This window comes from Panthera pardus, unplaced genomic scaffold (assembly GCF_024362965.1).
Source record: "Panthera pardus isolate Hobbes unplaced genomic scaffold, ASM2436296v1 HiC_scaffold_27, whole genome shotgun sequence".
Classification (NCBI taxonomy): Eukaryota; Metazoa; Chordata; class Mammalia; order Carnivora; family Felidae; genus Panthera; species Panthera pardus.
The window spans coordinates 55,709,858-55,732,394 of NW_026526843.1; the positions used below are offsets into that span (position 1 = coordinate 55,709,858).

General features: G+C 38.9%; 1 protein-coding gene across 3 annotated transcripts in view; it reads right to left on the reverse strand.

Moving 5' to 3' along the window:
• APOOL (apolipoprotein O like) overlaps window positions 1-17,218 on the reverse strand; it is a 108,960-nt gene extending 91,742 nt beyond the window's left edge. For 2 of the 3 annotated variants that reach the window (XM_019439596.2, XM_019439595.2), the window contains exon 1: window positions 17,115-17,208. In XM_019439596.2, the coding sequence (XP_019295141.1) occupies window positions 17,115-17,129 (15 nt within the window). In that variant the 5' untranslated portion in view covers window positions 17,130-17,208. Of the gene's footprint in view, window positions 1-17,114 lie in introns of all 3 variants that reach the window. The other variant, XM_019439597.1, reaches the window with a different exon arrangement.
• Between the last annotated feature and the right edge of the window lie 5,319 nt (window positions 17,219-22,537).

Genomic DNA, 22,537 nt, shown 5'->3' on the forward strand with positions numbered 1-22,537 from the left:
CAACAAAACTAAAAGGCAACCAATGGAATGGGAAAAGATATTTGCAAATGACATATCGGAAAAAGGGCTAGTATCCAAAATCTATAAAGAGCTCACCAAACTCCACACTTGAAAAACAAATAATCCAGTGAAGAAATGGGCAGAAAACATGAATAGACACTTCTCTAAAGAAGACATCCAGATGGCCAACAGGCACATGAAAATATGCTCAACATCGCTCCTCATCAGGGAAACACAAATCAAAACCACACTCAGATACCACCTCACGCCAGTCAGAGTGGCTAAAATGAACAAATCAGGAGACCACAGATGCTGGCGAGAATCGGGAGAAATGGGAACCATCTTGCACTGTTGCTGGGAATGCAAACTGGTGCAGCCACTCTGGAAAGCAGTGTGGGGTTCCTCAAAAAATTAAAAATAGATCTACCCTATGACCCAACAATAGTACTGCTAGGAATTTACCTAAGGGATACAGGAATGCTGATGCATGGGGGCACTTGTACCCCAATGTTTATAGCAGCACTCTCAACAATAGCCAAAATTATGGAAAGAGCCTAAATGTCCATCAACTGATGAATGGATGAAGAAATTGTGGTTTATATACACAATGGAATACTACGGGGCAATAGGAAAGAATGAAATAGGGCCTTTTGTAGCAACGTGGATGAAACTGGAGAGAGTTCTGCTAAGTGAAATAAGTCATCCAGAGAAAGACAGATACCATATGTTTTCACTCTTATGTGGATCCTGAGAAACTTGCCAGAAGACCATGGGAGAGGGGAAGGAAAAAAAAAAAAAAAAAGGTTAGAGTGGGAGAGAGCCAAACCATAAGAGACTGTTAAAAACTGAGAACAAACTGAGGGTTGATGGGGGGTGGGAGGGAGGGGAGGGTGGATGATGGGTATTGAGGAGGGCACCTGTTGGGATGAGCACTGGGTGTTGTATGGAAACCAATTTGACAGTAAATTTCATATTTAATAAATAAATAAATAAACACATACATACATACATACATAATTCAAATGTCATTTTATTTTATTTTTTTCAATATATGAAATTTATTGTCAAATTGGTTTCCATACAACACCCAGTGCTCATCCCAACAGGTGCCCTCCTCAATACCCATCATCCACCCTCCCCTCCCTCCCACCCCCCATCAACCCTCAGTTTGTTCTCAGTTTTTAACAGTCTCTAATGCTTTGGCTCTCTCCCACTCTAACCTCTTTTTTTTTTCCCTTCCCCTCTCCCATGGTCTTCTGTTAAGTTTCTCAGGATCCACATAAGAGTGAAACCATATGGTATCTGTCTTTCTCTGTATGGCTTATTTCACTTAGCATCACACTCTCCAGTTCCATCCATGTTGCTACAAAGGGCCATATTTCGTTCTTTCTCATTGCCATGTAGTACTCCATTGTGTATATAAACCACAATTTCTGTATCCATTCATCAGTTGATGGACATTTAGGCTCTTTCCATAATTTGGCTATTGTTGAGAGTGCTGCTATAAACATTGGGGTACAAGTGCCCCTATGCATCAGTACTCCTGTATCCCTTGGGTAAATTCCTAGCAGTGCTATTGCTGGGTTATAGGTGGAGGTTCCTCAGAAAATTAAAAAATGTCATTTTAAATGGTACATAAGATCTGGTCTTTTCTTGGAAATCAAACATTAAGGAACACTAAGAGAAAGTAGTGGCACATCTACAAAATGAAGTAATCTGAAGATGAATGTGCTTATAAAATAATACTAGTGCTCTAATATGTTAGTAAGAGGAAAGGAGCAAATAATATTTTTGAATGCCAACTATGCATCAGAAAGTATTTTATGTTAATGGTAGAGAACGCATATTAATATTTTCAATGTAAAAGGACAACTAAAGGACACAAATACCAGCAGTGAACCTTGGAGGACAGAAAAATATTTAGAAAAACATTGCTTTTGCTTTTGATTTACTGAGCATGTTACATTGCCACAAAGCTAAGAAATTATATATATATACACATATATATATTTATTTATATATATAATATACATACATAATTATAAATTATACATACCACACACACACACACACACACACACACACACTTTCATGTTTATGAGACAAAAGCAAATGACACCAGAAACCTTTTTAAGATAACATAATTCTAAGGTTATTTCTGTGTTCAGTACTCATTCAGGTTCACTATATTCGCATTTTCATTAAGAATAACAGTTATAGGGGGTTCCGGAAGATGGCGGCATAGGAGGACGCGGGGCTCACAGCGCGTCCTGCCGATCACTTAGATTCCACCTACACCTGCCTAAAGAACCCAGAAAACCGCCAGAGGATTAGCAGAAGGGAGTCTCCGGAGTCAAGCGCAGACTAGAGGCCCACGGAAGAGGGTAGGAAGGGCGGCGAGGCGGTGCGCGCTCCACGGACTGGCGGGAGGGAGCCGGGGCGGAGGGGCGGCTCGCCGGCCAAACAGAGCCCCCGAGTCTGGCTGGCAAAAGCGGAGGGGCCGGACGGACTGTGTTCCGACAGCAAGCGCGACTTAGCGTCTGGGAGGTCATAAGTTAACAGCTCTGCTCGGAAAGCGGGAAGGCTGGAGGACAAAGGGAGGGAGAGCTGCTGAGCCCCCGGAAGGCAGAGCTCAGCTTGGCGGGGAACAAAGGAGCCAGTGCCATCTCCCCCGCCCATCCCCCAGCCAAAATCCCAAAGGGAACCAGTTCCTGCCAGGGAACTTGCTCGCTCCGCGCAAACACCCAACTCTGTGCTTCTGCGGAGCCAAGCCTCCGGCAGCGGATCTGACTCCCTCCCGCTGCCACAGGGCTCCTCCTGAAGTGGATCACCTAAGGAGAAGCGAGCTAAGCCTGCCCCTCCAGCCCCCGTGCACCTTGCCTACCCACCCCAGCTAATACGCCAGATCCCCAGCAACACAAGCCTGGCAGTGTGCAAGTAGCCCAGACGGGACACGCCACCCCACAGTGAATCCCGCCCCTAGGAGAGGGGAAGAGAAGGCACACACCAGTCTGACTGTGGCCCCAGCAGTGGGCTGGGGGCAGACATCGGGTCGGACTGCGGCCCCGCCCACTAACTCCAGTTATACACCACAGCACAGGGGAAGTGCACTGCAGGTCCTCACCATGCCAGGGACTCTCCAAAATGACCAAACGGAAGAATTCCCCTAAGAAGAATCTCCAGGAAATAACAACAGCTAATGAACTGATCAAAAAGGATTTAAATAATATAACAGAAAGTGAATTTAGAATAATAGTCATAAAATTAATCGCTGGGCTTGAAAACAGTATACAGGACAGCAGAGAATCTCTTGCCACAAAGATCGAGGGACTAAGGAACAGTCACGAGGAGCTGAAAAACGCTTTAAACGAAATGCAAAACAAAATGGAAACCACGATGGCTCGGCTTGAAGAGGCAGAGGAGAGAATAGGTGAACTAGAAGATAAAGTTATGGAGAAAGAGGAAGCTGAAAGAAAGAGAGATAAAAAAATCCAGGAGTATGAGGGGAAAATTAGAGAACTAAGTGATACACTAAAAAAAAATAATATACGCATAATTGGTATCCCAGAGGAGGAAGAGAGAGGGAAAGGTGCTGAAGGGGTACTTGAACAAATTATAGCTGAGAACTTCCCTGAACTGGGGAAGGAAAAAGGCATTGAAATCCAAGAGGCACAGAGAACTCCCTTCAGACGTAACTTGAATCGATCTTCTGCACGACATATCATAGTGAAACTGGCAAAATACAAGGATAAAGAGAAAATTCTGAAAGCAGCAAGGGATAAACGTGCCCTCACATATAAAGGGAGAGCTATAAGACTCGTGACTGATCTCTCCTTTGAAACTTGGCAGGCCAGAAAGGCTTGGCACAATATCTACAGTGTGCTAAACAGAAAAAATATGCAGCCGAGAATCCTTTATCCAGCAAGTCTGTCATTTAGAATAGAAGGAGAGATAAAGGTCTTCCCAAACAAACAAAAACTGAAGGAATTTGTCACCACGAAACCAGCCCTACAAGAGATCCTAAGGGGGATCCTGTGAGACAAAGTACCAGAGACATCACTACAAGCATAAAACATACAGACATCACAATGACTCTAAACCCATATCTTTCTATAATAACACTGAATGTAAATGGATTAAATGCGCCAACTAAAAGACATAGGGTATCAGAATGGATAAAAAAACAAGACCCATCTATTTGCTGTCTACAAGAGACTCATTTTATTTTATTTTATTTTTTTTTTTAATTTTTTTTCAATGTTTTTTATTTATTTTTGGGACAGAGAGAGACAGAGCATGAAAGGGGAAGGGGCAGAGAGAGAGGGAGACACAGAATCGGAAACAGGCTCCAGGCTCTGAGCCATCAGCCCAGAGCCCGACGCGGGGCTCGAACTCACGGACCGCGAGATCGTGACCTGGCTGAAGTCGGAGGCTTAACCGACTGCGCCACCCAGGCGCCCCCAAGAGACTCATTTTAGATCTGAGGACACCTTTAGATTGAGAGTGAGGGGATGGAGAACTATTTATCATGCTCCTGGAAGCCAAAAGAAAGCTGGAGTAGCCATACTTATATCAGACAAACTAGACTTTAAATTAAAGGCTGTAACAAGCGATGAAGAAGGGCATTATATAATAATCACAGGGTCTATCCACCAGGAAGAGCTAACTATTATAAATGTCTCTGTGCCAAATACCCGAGCCCCCAGATATATAAAACAATTACTCATAAACATAAGCAACCTTATTGATAAGAATGTGGTCATTGCAGGGGACTTTAACACCCCACTTACAGAAATGGATAGATCATCTAGACACACAGTCAATAAAGAAACAAGGGCCCTGAATGATACATTGGATCAGATGGACTTGACAGATATATTTAGAACTCTGCATCCCAAAGCAACAGAATATACTTTCTTCTCGAGTGCACATGGAACATTCTCCAAGATAGATCATATACTGGGTCACAAAACAGCCCTTCATAAGTTTACAAGAATTGAAATTATACCATGCATACTTTCAGACCACAATGCTATGAAGCTTGAAATCAACCACAGGAAAAAGTCTGGAAAACTTCCAAAAGCATGGAGGTTAAAGAACACCCTACTAACGAATGAGTGGGTCAACCAGGCAATTAGAGAAGAAATTAAAATATATATGGAAACAAACGAAAATGAAAATACAACAATCCAAACGCTTTGGGATGCAGCGAAGGCAGTCCTGAGAGGAAAATACATTGCAATCCAGGCCTATCTCAAGAAACAAGAAAAATCCCAAATACAAAATCTAACAGCACACCTAAAGGAAATAGAAGCAGAACAGCAAAGGCAGCCTAAACCCAGCAGAAGAAGAGAAATCATAAAGATCAGAGCAGAAATAAACAATATAGAATCTAAAAAAACTGTAGAGCAGATCAACGAAACCAAGAGTTGGTTTTTTGAAAAAATAAACAAAATTGACAAACCTCTAGCCAGGCTTCTCAAAAAGAAAAGGGAGATGACCCAAATAGATAAAATCATGAATGAAAATGGAATGATTACAACCAATCCCTCAGAGATACAAGAATAACAGTTATAGCATACAACATATTACAACTGGCAAAGTTAAATAAAGACAGTTAATGATGAAAATGGGTTAAACTCTCAGGTTTAAGATGGATGGGAATTACCCAGTACCTGTGAATTATAGTCTTCATCAAAATTAAAGCTCTAGCACTTACAAGGCCCATCTTAAGTTAGCCAGAATAACTGCCGAGCTCAGTGTGGCTTGGATAAATATGGTTTTTAATGTATTATTAAATTATAGAATATTAGTGTTAAAACATGAATAAAGCACAGTGTTTTAATTATGATATTGTATGAAAGAACAAAACTATTTTGGAATTTCTAAATACTCAATAATTATGGTATAATTATTACTGAATAACACCTGAATATGTCAAAAGTTTATCTTAGATAAATAAAAATTTAAGAAGTAGAAAATTTAAAATAAAAACATATATAGGCAATATAGGAGTTACACAAATTTACAGTTTAAAAAATCCTTCAGAAATGATACAAGACTAGCAAAATTCAACTCTAGTCAGTTTATGCTAATCAAGATTTGACAAATATAACAATTGTCAAAATCAGCAATTGAATTTAAAAGAAAACACCTAACAGCTCCCTTTTACACACACATATATACCTGTGTATATGCTATATATAAGAAAAAAAATTAGGCTATATCTACCTTGTGGGGATGTGAGAAAGGAATACTGAGAGCACTGTATTTACTTGAAAAGACAGTAACACTCCAACAAGAGATGATTTTACTCTATCCCTCTCTATATACCCTCTGACCTTAGCCAAATTAATCTTCTTAGGCCCAAACATGTCAAGCACATTACTCCCTCAGTACTTTCACTCACTTCTTTTCCCTGCTAAAATGTCTTCCCATCTCGTGCGCCTAACAGTGCCTGGCACATAGCAGGTGCTCAAAAAACATTTGTTGAATGAGTATGTTTTGTTGAATGAGTATGTTTACTTAAACCCTTCATTGAAGGCCTAGCTCAAGTTCCATTAGCTCATTCGTAGCCATCCCTATAAATTCATATAGCTCTTACCTGCGTGAAGCACTAATTTAGTGTTAAACAAATGTTATAATTTACCTTTTAAAATGTATGCGGCCTATTTTTCTGCTAAAAGGTAGGCTCCTTATATATACTCTTATGCCGCTTTGTGCCCAAAGGGCTTTGGACCTCAAAACTAAGTAATAATTCACAGGTTTAAATAAGGCAGTACACATAGGTAATTTAGCAAATTCTTTCATGTTTTATTGAATGCCTATGTGCCAAACAATTATGGAGGTAAATGATAACCAAAGGTCCTAAAGCTAATCTGAAATTGTAAGACTGAGTAGTATTAACTTTTTGAGAATCTAATGAGAATTGTGAACTATGCCCCCCCCCAAATGTAGTTATTCTCAAATTTTTAAATATGCTTATAGGTCTCTTCACACTCTCAGACCCATTTGAAGACCTAATTAATCTAGCCCCACCGCAAATAACATTTATCACAAGTACTTTTATATAATATACGGATACCTTACAGAATATTTCTCTTCTTCTTCAAAATCTTGTAGGAATGTTCTAAGATCAAATACTATAATAGATGAAATTTTATAAACTGTTTACTGCTAAATAAATGGAAGGTAGTATTCTTCTGACTAAATTTTTACCTTCTGAAGATTGTCCCTGAATAAATACAGCAAGTGTTTTAAAATAGAATAACTTCTACTCAAGGAGAAATATAGACCAATTTCCCTGTTGAACATGGATGCAAAAATCCTCAACAAGATATTAACCAACCGGCTCCAACAATACACTAAAAAAATTATTCACTACAACCAAGTGGGATTTATACCTGGGATGCAGGGTTGGTGGTTCAATATCTGCAAAACAATTAACGTGATTCATCACATCAATAAAAGAAAGGACAAGAACCATATGATCCTCTCAATAGATGCAGAGAAAGCATTTGACAAAATACAGCATCCTTTCTTGATACAAACACTCAAGAAAGTAGGGATAGAAGGAGCATACCTCGAGATCGTAAAAGCCATATATGAATGACCTAATGCTAATATCATCCTCAATGGGGAAAAACTGAGAGCTTTCCCCTAAGGTCAGGAAAAACACAGGGATGTCCCCTCTCACCACTGTTATTCAACATAGTATTGGAAGTCTTAGCCTCTGCAATCAGACAATACAAAGAAATAAAGGCATCCAAATCGGCCAGGAAGAGGTCAAACTTTCACTCTTCGCAGATGACATGATACTCTATATGGAAAACCCAAAAGATTCCACCAAAAAACTGCTAGAATTGATTCATGAATTCAGCAAACTTGCAGGATATAAAATCAATGCACAGAAATCGGTTGCATTCCTATACACCAACAATGAAGCAACAGAAAGAGAAATCAAGGAATCGATCCCATTTACAGTTGCACAAAAAAACATAAAATACCTAGGAATAAATCTAACCAAAGAGGTGAAAAATCTATACGCTGAAAACTATAGAAAGCTTATGAAAGAAATTGAAGACACAAAAATATGGAAAAAGATTCTGTGCTCCTGGATAGGAGGAACAAATATTGTTAAAATGTTGATACTACCCAAAGCAATCTACATATTCAATTCAATCCCTATCAAAATAACACCAGCATTCTTCACAGAGCTAGAACAAATAATCCTAAAATTTGTATAGAACCAGAAAAGACCCCGAATAGCCAAAGCGATCTTGAAAAAGAAAACCAAAGCAGGAGGCATCACAATCCCAGACTTCAAGCTACACTACAAAGCTGTAATCATCAAGACAGTATGGTACTGGCACAAGAACAGACACTCAGATCAATGGAAGAGAATAGAGAACCCAGAAATGGACCCACAAATGTATGGTCAACTAATCTCTGACACAACAGGAAGAATATTCAATGGAATAAAGACAGTCTCTTCAGCAAGTGGTGCTGGAAAAATGGACAGCGACATGCAAAAGAATGAACCTGGACCACTTTCTTACACCATACACAAAAATAAACTCAAAATGGATGAAAGACAGGAAGCCATCAAAATCCTTGAGGAGAAAGCAGGCAAAAACCTCTTTGATCTTGGCCACAGCAACTTCTTACTGAACACGTCTCTGGAGGCAAGGGAAACAAAAGCAAAAATGAACTCCTGGGACCAAATCAAAATAAAAAAGCTTCTTCTGTACAGCGAAGGAAACAATCAGCAAAACTAAAAGGCAACTGACAGAATGGGAGAAGATATTTGCAAATGACATATCAGATAAAGGGTTAGGATCCAAAATCTACAAAGAACTTATCAAAGTCAACACCCAAAAAACAAATAATCCAGTGAAGAAATGGGCAAAAGACATGAATAGACACTTCTCCAAAGAAGACATCCAGATGGCCAACTGACACATGAAAAAATGCTCAACATCACTCATCATCAGGGAAATACAAATCAAAACCACAATAAGATACCACCTTACACCTGTCAGAATGGCTAACATTAACAACTCAGGCAACAACAGATGTTGGTGAGGATGCAGAGAAAGAGGATCTCTTTTGCATTGTTGGTGGGAATGCAAGCTGGTACAGACACTCTGGAAAGCAGTATGGAGGTTCCTCAAAAAACTGAAAATAGAACTACCTTACAACCCAGCAATTGCACTACTAGGCATTTATCCAAGGGATACAGGTGTGCTGTTTCAAAGGGACACATGCACCCCCATGTTTATAGCAGCACTATCTAAAATAGCCAAAGTATGGAAAGGGCCCAAATGTCCATTGATGGATGAATGGATAAAGAAGGTGTGGCAAATATATATATATATATATTCTGGAGTATTACTTTGCAATTAAAAAGAATGAAATCTTGTCATTTGCAACTACGTGGATGGAACTGGAGGGTATTATGCTAAGTGAAATTAGTCAGAGAAAGACAAAAATCATATGACTTCACACATATGAGGACTTTAAGAGACAAAACAGATGAACATAAGGGAAGGGAAACAAAAATAATATAAAAACAGGGAGGGGGACAAAACAGAAGAGAGTCATAAATATGGAGAACAAACTGAGGGTTACGGGAGGGGTTGTGGGAGGGAGGATGGGATAAATGGGTAAGGGGCATTAAGGAATCTACTCCTGAAATCATTGTTGCACTATATGCTAACTAATTTGGATGTAAATTTAAAAAAATAAAAAATAAAATTAAAAAAGAATAATTTCTATTTAAATTGATATATTTTTACCTAGAATGGTCAATAACACCTTGATTAAGGAACCCCTTACAGAAAAATATTCCTATATACTATATTGCTTAAATATATTTTTTAAAAAGCTTCATTTTGTGGAGGTCAAAAGTTCTAGAAATATAAAGAGCTGGGAACATAAGAAAAGGAGATCCCCTTTCAGTGTGGGACCAGTTTTTAGGAGCTGTTCAGAAGAAAAATCTCAACACCACATGGCTGTTTATAACTGTAGATCACAAGACATGAGTGGGGAAGAGAGGGAAGTTACAGTCTGCTATCCTTGGGAAAGAAAAAAGTAGATTACCCATCTCTAATCACTCCTACTTTTTGATCTTTCTGCTCTTCACCTCTTTACTCTACCCCTTTATTTTTTTCGGCAACTATTTGCTCCAACTGATTTTAAAGTTTTATTTTACCTTCCTATTTTTTTCTTCTTTCTCCCTTTCTTTCCTTTAGTAGACCTGAAGTGCTAATAGCTTGCCTCGTCAGCAGGGGAGGAGGGACTGTGACTGACTACACTAGTACTATTCTTTCTGGGTGATTTTGGTTATCCACAGACCTAATGTACAAATACTCTTGAGATAAACAGAAACTTAACTCTACAACTGAGGAAGTTTAGTCTCTTCTGAAGTATCAGGTAGCATCACAAATTGGCCTGAAAAATCAAGCACTGCGCCTGAATAAACTAATGATTATTGAATCCAACATAAACTGGCAAAAGAGAGACTGGTTTCAAAATACGGGGCTGTGTTTCAGGCATATCACCTTCTTTGTACTAAAGCTTCAGTCTAGGAATGCAAAGGGATCTTAAAGGTCTTCTGGTCCAACCATTTCTCTCATTTTGAATCTCTCCTATAACACACTACCAAGTGACCCTCCAGTTTATGTATGGCCCCTTTTGGTAAGGGGAAATTCCACTGATAAATCATTTCATCTTTTTATAGCTCTATGAGAAAGTTCTTCCATAGATAAACTGAAACACATGTCCATATAATTTCCACTGGTCCTGGTTCCACTCCTTTGGGTCATTCAGGACAGGTCCAGCCATATTTGCCCATGAAAACATTTTAATTCCCTTTTAGTGATTTCTTAAATGCACTCGTGTCTCCCACACTCTTTTCCAAGAGTAAGAAAGTTTCTGACAATGACCAAGTGCTACTGAACTCATCCTCTGCTTTAACACAGATACTACTGTATTTTTTTCTAAAAGTAAAGCAAGAAAAGATGTTAATGCTTCATTTTGTAGCCACAGCCTAAGAGCTATTTCTCAACACCAGCATAAAAGTCTTACACAAAGATGCACTGTTTTAGAGTAATCACTACTGAGTCACTAACAAAAGATTTGTTTATATCATAGAGCTTATTTTCTTTAGAAAATGAGTGGGTGAGTAATATCTAAGAGAATAAACTACATTAAATCTACATTAAATCTGCATTATCAATAAATCTACAGAAAACAGTAGAGTCTACCAGCTATGTCATTATTCATTATACTGCTATATGAAAAGAAGATACTTTGCTGAAATAGGAAACCTTAAAACTCTGTCTATATTTTCTCACAAAATCCTTGAAAAATATAGCGGCACTGAAGAACAAATGAACAAACTACAAAAACGTACCTATACAATTTGGTCCTTCTATGATTACATCTCAAATATTCTATTTCAAAGGACTGGCATGCTAATTGAAAGATAAGATGGTGGTGTAGTAGGAGGACACTAGGCTTGTCTTGTCCCAAAATACAACTAGATAACTATCAAATCATTCGAAGTACCTCAGAAACCTACCTGAAGACTGACAGAATTAACTCCACAACTAAAGGGAGAGAAGAAGGCACTGTGAGGAAGGTAGGAAGTGTGGACACATTATACAGGGGAGAAAGAGACTGTGGGTGCTGCAGAAGAGAGGGAGCTGTGGTCACAGAGAAGGGTGAGAGAGAGTAGAGCACACAAGGGAACACACAGAACATTTCTCCAAGGCCACTGCATGGGAAAAACAAGAGGGGCTGATTTTCAGGAGTTCTTGCAACCAGCAGGATTTAAAGCCTGGCGTTCTAAAGGTAGGCAGATTCGACTGAGATAGAGCCCTGAGGGCACTGCCCTGCTCCTAGAGGAGGCAGGCAAACAACCTTGGGGCAGACATGGAAATAGGGATTTGAAGAATGTCTGGGGCATACAGTGGGGAGATTATTCACTGTACTTGGAACATATCCCTGAGAGGTAGCATTCAGCTATGCCCCTCCCAGGACAAAAGAGCTGGTTGATGCCATTTCCCTCCCCTGCCCTTCAGCATAAACCAAAAAGCCACCTGCAGAAAGCAGCTGAGCCCCAACCCTAGCTGCCTATTCTGCTTACACCAAGTCCCACATCTCTGAGCTCTGGTGCAACTGTCGTTCTCAGTCAGCCTTCCTCAGTCCCAGCATGTTGAAACCCTCCCCCAGACCAGTGTAGGCCCCTGCCCACACCACATGCTAAGGCCTGGAGTTTAAAAGGCAGCAGACTTTTGGCTGGGATAGATCTCAGAGGGCACTGCCCTGCTCCTGGAGACAGAGAAAGCAAACAACCCAAAAGCAAACAGTGTAGAAACAGAGATTTGAAAAAAGTCTGGGACATACAAGAGGGTTATTATTTGCTCTTCTGAGTGCTTCCCTGAGAGTAGCAAGCACTGAGACCCCTCTCCAGAGACAAAGGAGCTGGCTGGTACCATTTCCCTGCCCCACCCCTCAGCAAAAACACAGAGCCACCTGCAGTAAACAGCACATTACCTATAGTGTCTGCATAACCTGCTTATACCAAGTCCCACACCCCTGCACACTAGAGGTACTGACCTTCTTAGTCAAACATGCCTCAGTCCGAGCGTAGCAGACTCCTTCCCCAGAAGACCAGCAGAAACCCCCTGCCCACACACATCTCCTGCCCAGAGAGCTCTGCAGGGCTTGAGTTCTAGTGGAAGTACTATCAGGTCTTACTTAAACAGCAGACTGGAGAACACCTAGTTAAAACTTTCTACATTCTGGTCTAGAACCAAACACTGCCCACTGAAGACAAGGAGAGCCTCTGCAGGTGACTAGCCTGAAGGACAGAGCAGCCTAAACATAACAGAAGAGCACAGCACACACTGCACACACCAGGCACACTCCCTGAAGTAGGATGCCCTGGACAATACATAACATCTTCATAAAGCCATTAATTTCAGAAGCAAGAAAAAATCATAAAAGCAGCAATACAAAAGAAGCCCCTAACTTACAAGGTTAGCCTCATAAGGGGAGCTACAGATTTCTTAACAGACACTTGGCAAGCCAGAAGAGAGTGGCTTGATACATTTAATGTGCTGACTGGAAAAAATCTGCAGCCGAGAGTACTCTATCCAGCAAGGCCATCATTCACAATAGAAGGAGACATAAAGAATTCCCCAAACAAAAACCAAAGGAGTTTGTGACCACTAATATTACAAATATTAAAGGGGACTCCTTGAGTGGAAAAATCTCCAGAAACAATGACGCAACAAGTAATAAAATGGCACTAAATACATACCTATCAATAATTACTCTTAATGTAACTGGACTAAATCAAAAGACACAGGGTGTCTTTTGCATAAATGTATTAAAAAACAAGACTTATCTATACACTACCTACAAGAGATTTATTTTAGGGGCACCTGGGTGGCTCAGTTGGTTGAGCATCTGACTTTGTCTCAGGTCATGATCTCATGGCTAATGAGTTTGAGCCCCTCATCGGACTCTGTGCTGACATCTCAGAGCCTGGAGCCTGCTTCAAATTCTGTGTCTCCCTCTCTCTCTGTCCCTCCTCCACTCTCACTCTTGGCCTCTCTCTCTCTCAAAAATAAACATTAAAAAAAATTTTAAAGATTTATTTTAGACCTAGAGACACCTACACATTGAAAGTGAGGGGATGGATAAACATCATACAAATGGATGTCAAATGAAAGCTGGAGTAGCAATACTTATATGGAAAAACTAGATTTTAAACCAAAGACTGCAATAAGAGATGAAAAAGGGCACTACATCATAATAAAGGGGCCAATCCAACAAGAAGATCTAACAAATGTAATTATTTATGCATCAAATATGGGAGCACCCAAATACATAAAACAATAACACAAATATATAAAACAATAACAAACATAAATGAACTTATTGAAAATAATACAATAATAGTAGGAGACAATAACACCCCACTTACATCAATGGACAGAAAATCTAAACAGAAAAACAACAGGAAACAATGGCTTAGAATGACACACTGGACCAGATGGACTTAACAGCTATATTCAAAACACTCCAACCAAAATAGCAGAATACACATTCTCTTCACATTCACATGGGACATTCTCCACAACAGAGCACATACTAGGTCACATATCAGGCCTCAACAAATACAAAAAGATTGAGATCATTCCAAGCATTTTTTATGACCACAACATTTTATACTTTTTAAAGACTGTCTTATTAAATGTATCATGAATAAGCAACAAGGGTCTTAAAACAATCAAAAGTGTAAGACGAAAGAAACAAGGCTGCATAAAAGTATTCATTTCAATTTAAAAAAATGATAATGTTAACACAACAAATTTCTTTTTTTTAATATGAAATTTATTGTCAAATTGGTTTCCCTACAACACCCAGTGCTCATCCCAACAGGTGCCCTCCTCAATGCCCATCACCCACTTTCCCCTCCCTCCCACCCCCATCAACCCTCAGTTTGTTCTCAGTTTTTAAGAGTCTCTTATGGTTTGCCTCCCTCCCTAACTTTTTTTCCCTTCCCCTCCCCCATGGTCTCCTGTTAAGTTTATCAGGATCCACATAAGAGTGAAAACATATGGTATCTGTCTTTCTCTGTATGACTTATTTCACTTAGCAGAACACTCTCCAGTTCCATCCACGTTGCTACAAAAGGCCATATTTCATTCTTTCTCATTGCCAAGTAGTATTCCATTGTATATATAAAGCACAACTTCTTTATCCATTCATCAGTTGATGGACATTTAGACTCTTTCCATAATTTGGCTATTGTTGAAAGTGATGCTATAAACATTGGGGTACAAGTGCCCCCATGCATCAGCACTCCTGTATCCCTTGGGTAAATTCCTAGCAGTGCTATTGCTAACATAACAAATTTCTATTCTACTTGCTAGAGACTACTGACACTGTCAAGGGAAACAGGTTATCAGTCCACTGGCCTGAAGGAGGTGTGACTTAAATGGGCATCTAAAGGTCAGAAAATATATGGCATTACACTAAGTGCTGGGAATATAAAGATTCTTTTTTTTTTTTTTTTTTTGAGAGAGTGGGCACGAGTGGGGGAGGGGCAGAGGAAGAGGGAGAGAATCTTAAGCAGGCTCCATGCCCAGCGCAATACCCAGCGCGGAGCCCAACGTGGGGCTCAATCTCAGGACCATGAGATCATGACCTGAGCCAAAATCAACACCCTTTCATAAAGATAATGCATTATGATTTGGGGCAGTTTACTTGAGTTCTCTCAACCTTAGTTTTTCATTTGTAAAATGGTGATCATAACTACAACATAAAGTTGACCTGAGAGTTAAGTGAAATAACATATGTAAAGTATTTTAGCATGGTGCCTGGTCTTATAGTAACCACTTAATAAATGGTGGCTTCCAGTGATTTATTAATGGCCAAACAAAAAGACTGTTCAACTCCCTCCTCTAGGCTTCAGTGATAACACACTATGCTGGTTTGCTTTTTACCATTGACCATTCCTCTGTCTCTGCATCTCCTCCATGAAGTCTTTATTACTTTCAACCAGGTTTGGGGCTCTGTCTTTTGAACCCTCAGATCACTTTGTACTTCTCCTGAGGCAAGGTATTTCCCTTGCTCTGAATCACAGAGTACACTACTTCATTGCCTGGCATTTATTTATTCCTGTAGATTTTACTGAGTACCTAATGTAAGTCCTACCAGTACTAGGGATACAAAAATTAGTATCATAAATACTGTCCTCAAGCATCTTATAGGAGGGCAGAACAGGCAAGTAAATAGTATATTATTTGAAGTGCAGTTAAGTCATAAGGTAACAGTATGCTTAAGATCCTCTGGAAGCACAAAGACGAGTTATTTAAATTAGACTGAGAAAATCGGGAACAGGATCTTGGAAAACATATTAGTATATGAGGAGCTAGTACACAAATATCTGTTACATGAATGAATGGACTATGAATAGGAACTAACTAGATGAAGATGGTTCTCATCAGGTCCAGAGAAAGAGCAGGAGAAAAGGCTTGGAGTACAGATGTTAACAAGATTTCCTGAGAGACAAAGGATGAAGCTGGAAAGCCAAGGCAGGGTTGGGTGTTCCAGACATAGGAGTCTTAACCTGACTCCAGAGGACAGATGACTGAATGCCAATAAAGGCTTTTAAGTAGTAAAGGAGTATAATCAGATTTACATTTTAGCATAAGTCTGGCAGTTCAGGGAAAATGGATTCCATGACAGCTTGGCTAGAGACAGCAAGTCCAGTTGGAAAGATGTTGTGATAATTTAGATAAATTATGAGAACCAGAAATGTTGAAATGGAAGATGAATCAAGACGGATACTGACTCACTTTAAACTTTGGCTGAACTGAGTTATTCATATTTGTATCTTCTGCAAACAGTGCATTTTACACTTAAAACCCGCTACAGATACCTACCTGTAGACATTTGTCGACTACTGTTATTGAAACCTAATTAGGGAACTGCAGCTAGCAGCCAGCTGAGTCACTTCCGGTACAAAGATTCCTAAGTAAAAACACCTTTTTCCCATTACACAACTCAAAAGAAACAGGTTTATTATTCAAACCTGGAGAGGAACAACAGTGAATACAAACACCGCGCACTGCAGAAAGACTTTGAGACGTCTCCATTCTGGTCTTTTTCACCCCCAAATGTTTAAACAAAGTCTTTCAAAGGGTCATGAGACCCCGCCCTGTGCGCACAGTCGAATGCCTTGAATTTCTTTTCTCTTTCTGTTCAAGTCAGTTTGCTGCAACTTGTGGCCAGGCCAGCCTTTTTCACCCAGCCGTTTCCCAGCTTTCACTGTGTCGTCGTATAAACAGCTAACCGCGGGAGTTTGAGAAAAAAGTACTATCACAGACTGAGGAAATCCAAGGGGGAGAGGTAGCTGTTTTGAGGTTTCTAACGTTTAAGACTCCCTGACCTTGCCAAATTTCTCACAACCCCACCTCCACCCCACCTCTTGCTGTGGTGCTCCCTTCTGAAGTTAGGAGGATCCCTTCTATAGTTACTAGCAAACTATATCTGCACCCAGAAACTACAAAAGTGTTTGTTTTTTAACTTACCCTGATAGCCGCCATATCTGTGACCTTCTCCGTCTAAGTTTTCATATGGTGGGCGGAGAGGGACAAAACAATTCAACTCTGCTCCCCTCACGAGCCCCGCCTGGTTACGTCTCTTCTACTGGTTCCGCCCTTTTTCTACCCTCCAATGCGGCTCTAGGAAGCTGCTACCATTGGTCAGCTGTCTTCCAGTAAAACCTTTCATCGTTGTGATTGACTGTTTCTATCCTTGATAAAGCCTTTCAGAATATTCTCCATAATCCAGTTGAAAGCTATTTGGCTGGGTGCAGAAGTTTGTACTATTTTCGTTATTTCAGGCGTATGTGATTTGTCTAAATAAGGATCTAAAACCCAAGTCCAGGTGCCTTTATATCTATAAGTCAGGTCCAGGCAAATCGAACAAACCTTTCTTAAAAATGTAAAGAGAAAGGAAAAGAGTTGTATTCAAGCCCAAATTAAAACAGCTGCCTTTATACACACTCTTCACAAAGAAGAGAATGCTCCGGGGAAGGAACTTTTGATGCAGGTATATATTTTTTTTTTCCATAGTTACAAATCATCCTGAGGAAAGACATTTCAGAAGGTTAAAGACTTTATCTTATGTTGTTGATATGTGCAAGTCTGCATGACTAATCTTTTGGGAACCAGGGAGATTTTCTTTCTTTTTCTTATCTTTATGTTTGGAATGCTCCTTTTTGGTTTTTTGTGTTTTTTTTGTTTTTGTTTTTGTATTTTTTTTTTTTTTTTTTTTTTTAGCGAAGCATATGTACAATATGTGCTTGGGGCAGAAATAGAGTCCATGCTTTGAAGTTTGCAGAGTCATTTTGACCTTCGTAAACGTTACAGAATACTTTCCTGGGAGCCCAGCAGCAGGACCCACAAACACATGAAAAGTTGAAAATTTCCTTTATCAGTCACAAAAAGAACATGCTACCTCTGCAATACATGATCAAGTTACTTCATTCTAAGACTATGTCACTATGAGCCTACTATATGCCAGGCACTTGTTCAAAATACAGAACAAAACAGCTTATGTTTCCAAGAGGAAAAGACAAATAAATGTTACAAAGTGCCAACTGCTATGAAGGAAAATAAAATAATATGGGGATAAGGAGAGAATTCACTTGTTTAAATAGGTGAGGGAAAGGCTTTCCGACAAGGTGACATTTGAGAAAAGTCCTGAAGGAATTTAGGGAAGAGCGTTTCATGTAGAAAGAACAACAATGAAGAAAGGCCAGTGTGGCTGGTGTGATAAGTTGAAAAGGAGTGAAATAACACACTAAGTAGGGGCTTTTTGTGCCACCACACAGACTTTGGATTTGATTCTGATTAGGAGGGGAAGTCAATGGAGGGTTTTGAGCAAAGATGTGCCATGATCTAAGTTAGATTTTGAAAGGATCATTTTGGTGCTATAAGGAGAATATGCTGTGGATAGGTGCAACATATTCAACAGGAGCAAGATCTTCCCTAGGCCTCCAGTGAGTGATTCTAAGGAAAGAAGATGCTCATAATCTGACCATCAACATACCTAATATTAATTCATTTATTCATTCAACAAATATTTAAGTGCAAACTATATGCCTGGCATCAGTAACATACCTAACATATTTGACACTGTAAGCAGATCATAGTTTTAAAATTTTTTTAACGTTTATTTATTTTTGACAGAGACAGAGCACAAGTGGGGGAGGGACAGAGAGAGACACAGAATTAAAAGCAGGCTCCAGGCTCTCAGCCATCAGCACACAGCATGCCACAGGGCCTGAACCCATGAACTGAACCGTGAGATCATGACCTGAGCCAAAATTGGACGCTCAACCAACTTAGCCACCCAGGCACCCTGATACCTTAAGCAGATCATTTTTTAATGGCTTCCTCTTCTACATAAAAAAATTATTTTAAGAAAAAGTGATGACCGAATAATATTTTATTGTATAATATATACCACATCTTCTTTATCATTTATCAATGGACACTTAAGTTCCTTTCATATCTTGGCTATTCAGCCACAAAAAAGGATGAGATATTGCCATTTGCAACAACATGAATGGATTTAGAGGGTATTATGCTAACTAAAATAAGTCAGATACAGAAAGACAAATACCATATTATTTCACTTATATGTGGAATTTAAATAACAAAAGAAACAAATAAACAAAAGCAGAACCAGACCTATTAATACAGAGAACAAATTGATGGTTGCCAGAAGGGAGGGAGTAGGGGATGGGCAAAATGAGTGAAGGGGAGTGAAAGATACAGACTTCCAGTTATAGAATAAATAAGGATAATAAAAGGTACAGCATAGGGAATATAGTCATTGTATTGTAATAGCCATTTAATAGTCACCATTTATGGTGACAGATGGTACTATACTTGTGGTGAGTGTAACAATGTATATAACCTAACAATGTTAGGTGTACATAACAATGTACACCTAAAGGTGTACAACTGTACTCAATAATAAATAAATATTAAAAAAAGAAATGATGATGAAATGAAACTTGTAATAAAGGCCAGAAAAGACACTGAAAAAAGTAATGGATCAATGTTTTCTAATTGCATTAATGTATTTTTTTTAATTTTTTAATGTGTTTTTTAAAGGAGAAAGAACTTAAACCTAGATATTGGTCTGCTGCATAATAAATTAAAAAATATTACAACTTTTACTTTTGAGCTTTAACATCTGCCTATTTGTCAATAACTTCATCAAAATCTAATATTTCTAAATATTCTTGGGGCGCCTGGGTGTCTCAGTCGGTAAGCTCCTGACTTCAGCTCATGTCATAATCTTGCAGTCCCCGAGTTCGAGCCCTGCTTCAGGCTCTGTACTGATAGCTCGGAGCCTGGAGTCTGCTTGGGATTCTGTGTCTCCCTCTCTCTCTGCTCCTCCCCCACTCACACTCCGTCTCTCTCTCTCAAAAATAAATAAACATTGAAAAAATTTAAATATTCAGTAGATGGTATAAGTAGACTTTTGATCTATTTTTGTTAATAGTTGAAAGATGAACACTTTTCTACTAATTTTTATTAGTAAGGTTTATTTAATATTAAGCAACATATACACAAATAAGAAAAGTCTTAAATTTGGGGTGTCTGGGTGGCTCAGTCGGTTAAGCCTCCGACTTCAGCTCAAGTCATGATCTCACAGTTTGTGAGTTCCAGCCCTGAGCCCTGTGTGGGCTTTGTGCTGACAGCTCAGAGCCTGGAGCCTGATTTGGATTCTGTGTCCCCCTCCCTCTCTGCCCCTCCCTCTCTGCCCCTCCTCCGTTTGCTTGCCCCCCCCTTGCGTCCTCCCCCACTTGCATGCTCCCCAGCTGGCGTGCTCATGCATACTAGCTCGCTCTCTCGCTTTCTCGCTCTCTCTCTCTCAAAAATAAATAAATAAACGTTAAAAAAAGAAAAGTCTTAACATTTTAAGTTTGAAAGAGAATTATAATAATCCTATTTCACAAAGTTCCATGAATTACAATGCCACCCATGTCTTTGTTTCTTAAGGATCAAATCCAGAGGCATACAAATTTTCTACAGTTGAAAGTTTCAACTAAATTATCTTCATCAGGAAATTAATTATACATTTCTAACTAGTAGGTAAAAACTTCAGAAGTTCTTCTTCTGTAGAAATCAGTGAAAAATGTACTAATGAGAAGGAACTTTGACATCATTGGATCCCCACTGCTTTAGAACAAGTATCCAGTGCTTTCTGCAAACTATCAAGGCATTCAGATACTGCACTCTGGTTTCTTCTGGTAATGTCAGATAAGCATCTTCTGTCATTTCTCCTATCATTTTCTATGTAATGTCCATTTCCTTACATTCTATTGTTGCATAGAAAATTACTTTCTTCTCAATTTCTGTGACCCAATTTTCAAAGAACAGTTTTAAGACTTGGTGTTTTTTAGTGCTCAAGGCTAATTCTGTCTCTTTGTACATATTTTTTCTGTCTGATTAATAACCTCATCTAAAGTTTCACATCAGAAAAATTCAAATTCAGTAAAATAGTTCATGATAAATTAAAAGTTACACTTTTCCAAACAAATATTACAAAGTTTGCACTCTGTTTCTTGTTTTAAATTTTAAACACAAATACAAACACCAGGTGGTCACCTAAAATGGCAGAATTGAAGAAATCCAGGTTCTGTTTCTGTTTTTTCAATCTCTGTGCTATCATTGTTCCTTTCTAATCTATTAAAATGCAGGGATATATAGTACCACAGGGGATAGAGATACAACACGCACAGTGAGATCCAACAGTTTGGAAACTTTGTGAATCTGTTCTCTAAAAGAATTTGTGTAGCTCAGTCAGCATGTTTTTGGACACTGTATAACTGGGAATTCTCCAAATTAACTTTCATGGAGAATACAATGTTGGTTAAAGGATAAATTGTCAAAATTTGCTAATTTGAAGTTTACATATATGTTATTAAAACTTAACAGTGACCAAGAGATTTGTTTAGAACTTAGACCAAAAAAAAAAAAAAAAAAAAAAAAGATTTTCTAAGGCAGGAGTATTTTATTAGTGACATTGCTTAGAAATTCTAGAACATGGTAATAATGAAAAGAAGAATGATTTTGCTTTGTATTACTACTGGCTTTAAAGTCTCTATAGATAATCTATTTCCTTATTGCCTGCAGTCAGGTCTGACTACTCCCATTCCTGCCCATGGGGCTCCATAGCCTGTTTTGTTCTATTTGCTGGATAGGAAACAATGAACAAAACAGACATGAGGACACAACCCTTGGTCTGTTGGAGCTTAAGTGTAAATTTTTACCAAGAAAACAAAAAAAGAAACAAGATCATTTCAAGTAGTGATAAATATCATAGAGGATGAAAGGGTTGGGGTGGTAGTTACTCTATGTTGGGAGGAAAAGAATACTTCTTCAAGGAGCAGACCCTTAAGCTGAGACTTGAGTAACAAGAGGGTTCACTTATGTGAATATGTGAGTATTCAGGTGAAAGGAACAATAAATGCGAAAATAATGAGGTGGGAACAAATTTACTAGAGGATCATGAGTGAGGCAGAAAGTAGAAGTCAGGCAGGAGCCAGATCATATGTAAAAAGCTTCAATTTTCTTTTTTATGAGAAATAATTTAAATACTGTTTATTTTTTTTTTATTTATTATTGTAGATTTTTCAATTGTTACTGATTGCTTTGGCACAAAAAGCTGCTCTGTGTAATGAAAAGCAGCTTGAAGGAAAATAAGATATTGGTCTTTTAAAAAAAAAGTCTTAAATGCTATGTCACTTCCAGCACCAACATGTTAAGATTCTATACAGGCTTTTATCTAATGCTATTTGATCATCCCAGGTAACTTCGATATTCTTTTGGACACATGAGGTCCTCATCTCCAATGGCTTTTAATCTTATTTCACTTAAGCCTATTCATTTCTTGAATTTGTTATCACTAGGAGAACCACTTTACCTCT